This window comes from Poecilia reticulata, unplaced genomic scaffold, assembly GCF_000633615.1.
Source record: "Poecilia reticulata strain Guanapo unplaced genomic scaffold, Guppy_female_1.0+MT scaffold_181, whole genome shotgun sequence".
NCBI lineage: Eukaryota > Metazoa > Chordata > Actinopteri > Cyprinodontiformes > Poeciliidae > Poecilia > Poecilia reticulata.
In genome coordinates this window covers 285,599-288,865 of record NW_007615018.1, presented here as the reverse complement: position 1 = coordinate 288,865, position 3,267 = coordinate 285,599, and the positions used below count along the sequence as shown (strand labels likewise).

The window sequence follows — 3,267 nt, the reverse complement described above, 5'->3', positions numbered from 1 at the left end:
GTTAAAGGGACAGTCACTATTTAAAGGGACAGTCACAAGTTAAAGGGACAGTCACTAGTTAAAGGGACGGGTCACTAGTTAAAGGGACAGTCACTATTTAAAGGGACAGTCACAAGTTAAAGGGACAGTCACTATTTAAAGGGACAGTCACTAGTTAAAGGGACGGGTCACTAGTTAAAGGGACAGTCACTATTTAAAGGGACAGTCACAAGTTAAAGGGACTGGTCACTATTTAAAGGGACAGTCAGTTTTTAAAGGGACGGGTCACTATTTAAATGGACAGTCACAAGTTAAAGAGACAGTCACTAGTTAAAGGGACGGGTCAATATTTAAAGGGACAGTCAGTTTTTAAAGGGACAGTCACTATTTAAATGGACAGTCACAAGTTAAAGGGACAGTCACTAGTTAAAGGGACGGACAATTAGACAGTTTCCTGTCTTCTGGAAACCTCTCTACCGGCTGGACTCCTGTCCAGCTCCAGTCTGCTGTTGAGGAGTCAGCAGCACGGTCCGGCCTCTGTCCCCATCACTGACCTATGACCCCCAGCAGCTTGGCGGCGTAGAGGCAGAATCCGGTGCAAAAGGCGTTCCACAGCGTTCCCACCACAGCGTAGGTGAGGATGGCGCCCAGGTTGTCGAAGAAGAGCCGCGCGGGCATGAAGTATCCGGCGTCGCCGACGATGGTGGGCAGCAGGAAGAGGAAGAAGAGGGCGGGGTCCAGCTGGTACAGCTGCCTCTTACTGGCGAGGAGAACCACGCCGCCCAGAACCAGACCCAGCAGGATCAGCATGCAGCTCTCTGGGACCACGGTGGTGAAGCGCTGCGACAGGTGGAACACTGCAGGGAGGCAGGAGAACGGGTTACTGCCGCAGCGCCACCTGGTGTCTGCAGCCAACTGGTGAGATGAAACAAAACGCCAGGCGGAATCACAGCAGCAGCTACTGTCACCCTAGCAAGGGTCAAAGGTCATCTTCGACCCAGGAGGACACCATCTCAGACGTTGCTTTAGATTCAGAGGTCAGACGTCAGAGCCTGACCCTCAGGTGTCCTCAGCATGTAGCCTGACTTTATACGCCTCTGTCTCATGTCGTGTTTCTCTCTGATCAGTCCAGAAGTTTCCRTCCACAGAGCCGATCCGCCCTGAGCGTTGTTGAAACATGCCGACCCATAGGGGGCAGTGTAGCGCTAAGCTAACACCTGCCAGCCAATCAGATGGCTCCAGAACCAGCGGTACTTCCTGTTAGGGACCCAACGTGGCGCCAGGAGGTTCGTCTGCAGGCTCAGGATTAAAATATGAAGTTATTAAACCAGACGATGCCGATGAGGAATCGGCTCAGAGCGAGTATCACGATTTATTGGGGCAGAAATTCCTCATTTCCGCTTTGATCAGAGTTTTTATTAATAATAGTTTTTAGTGAAATTAATGCAAAAGAACAAAACGCAGGAAATGGATCAACCCAGATCCGGCTACGACTCAGCCAGAGTTAGCTGCTAAAGGTTAAAGGTCATGACACACTGAAAGCCTCTTCTCTCTACAAACAAGATGGTTGTCAAACTGAGGTCAGCAGAGACAAGTCCTCTGGACAGACGGAGACACTGGACCAGGATGGAGGGAACCAGAACCAGCAGACCAGCTGTGCAGCACGGAGGAGGAGGAGTGATGCTCTGCAGGGCGTATTTGCTTTTTATGCTGAATGTCAAAGTTGACTGATCCATCAGTCTGATCTGCTGAAACTATTGTCTCTTCTGATTGGCTGATGAGGCCGTACCTCTGTCTCTGATTGGCTGACAGACAGCTGGAGGTGATGAGTCACTCCAGTCCGTCCCTGATTGGCTGAGCTGCTCAGGTGCAGGGAGGACATCAGGTTGTGTGTGTGTGTGTGTGTGTGTGTGTGTGTGTGTGTGTGTGTGTGTGTGTGTGTGTGTGTGTGTGTGTGTGTGTGTGAGAGACAGAGAGTCAGTCCAATCAGAGCTGCAGCCTCCCAGCCTGTATCCTTCCGCTAAAACTAGTCCCAGTCGCTGCAACAAGTGCTGCTGCTTTTCCTCTGGAATTCTGGGAAGTTTTCATGTTTAGCGGTGTGGAGCGTTGTGTTCTGCTTCCTGTTAGAGTCCCGTCCTCTGTCCTCTGTCCTCTGTCGCCCTCCAGACGCCCCGTGGGTCCAGGGCAGGGCAGATTTTCTGGGACTACTTTAGGAGGCGGATGGATCTGCAGACTGCGAGTGATTTAAGGCAGCAGACTGTTGGATTCCTGTGGAGCAGCTGAATGTCTTCAGTGTTTCTGTCCTCACTGTCCATCTGCTGCGAGGGAGTCTCAGCGGACTGCAGCCTGTCCCTCTGTCTGTCCCCGTCCCTCCATCCGTCCATTTGTCCCTCTGTGCTGCACATAAACCCACATGAAGCCCAAGGCCTCACATTTCCTCTCAGGGAGACGGATGTCCTGCAGGGACGTCTGTCCCCTACGGGACGGGATCGGATCATCCAGCATCTGACCTGTTTCACTTTCAGATACTGAACTTTAACCTTTGACTCATGAGGGATGACCCAGCACCGGATGCTAACCTGCTAGCAGGCAGCAGGTTTAGTGGTTTACAGTCAGACATGAAACAGAAACTGACAGAAATATTTTGTCTCTTCTGGTTTATTTCTAACAACCTGAGAAGATTTGAAGGTCTGGACTGGAAAACGTTAAATCTCTGGAGTGAATTCTCTGATTTAATGTCACATTCGGTTCTGATGAAGCTACAGGAATCCTGATGGAATCGATCAATTATGATTATTGACACATAAATGCAATAAAATAGTGATTAGCTGATTCAGCATTGCAGAAATAAAAACAAACACATTTGTGCAAAATGAGCTGTTATTGTGAAAGTTACTGGATCTGCAGAAAAACAGAAAAAGAATCAAGTCTTGTTTTGCTCAGAAGCTCAGTCTGCACCGTGAAGGTTAGCTGCTGTTTAAGTCAGAAACATGAAGACAGTCAGGTGTAAAAACCAGGTGTGATCACTTCCTGCTGATCAGTGACCTCACGTCAACATGGCGGCTTCGCTGCTCGGCTCAGACGCAGTGATGATGGATCACAGGAAGCAGTGGAGGATGAAGGAGCTGCAGCAGAAATCAGATTACAGAGCGACTGGGAATCCTGGAGGAAACAGAAACACTTTGATGTTTCCTTCCTCCTTCAGATCCACCAGGAGCTCCAGGTGTGTGTGTGTGTGTGTGTGTGTGTGTGTGTGTGTGTGTGTGTGTGTGTGTGTGTGTGTGTGTG

The 3,267-nt window shown here is 49.8% G+C and overlaps 1 protein-coding gene across 1 annotated transcript in view; it reads right to left on the bottom strand.

The window, feature by feature from the left end:
- Positions 1 to 3,267, bottom strand: part of slc9a5 (solute carrier family 9 member A5) — a 12,743-nt gene that overhangs the window by 7,545 nt on the left and 1,931 nt on the right. The window contains exon 2 of the mRNA XM_017303103.1: positions 534 to 836. Within this exon, the coding sequence (XP_017158592.1) occupies positions 534 to 836 (303 nt within the window). The remainder of the gene's footprint in view (positions 1 to 533; positions 837 to 3,267) is intronic.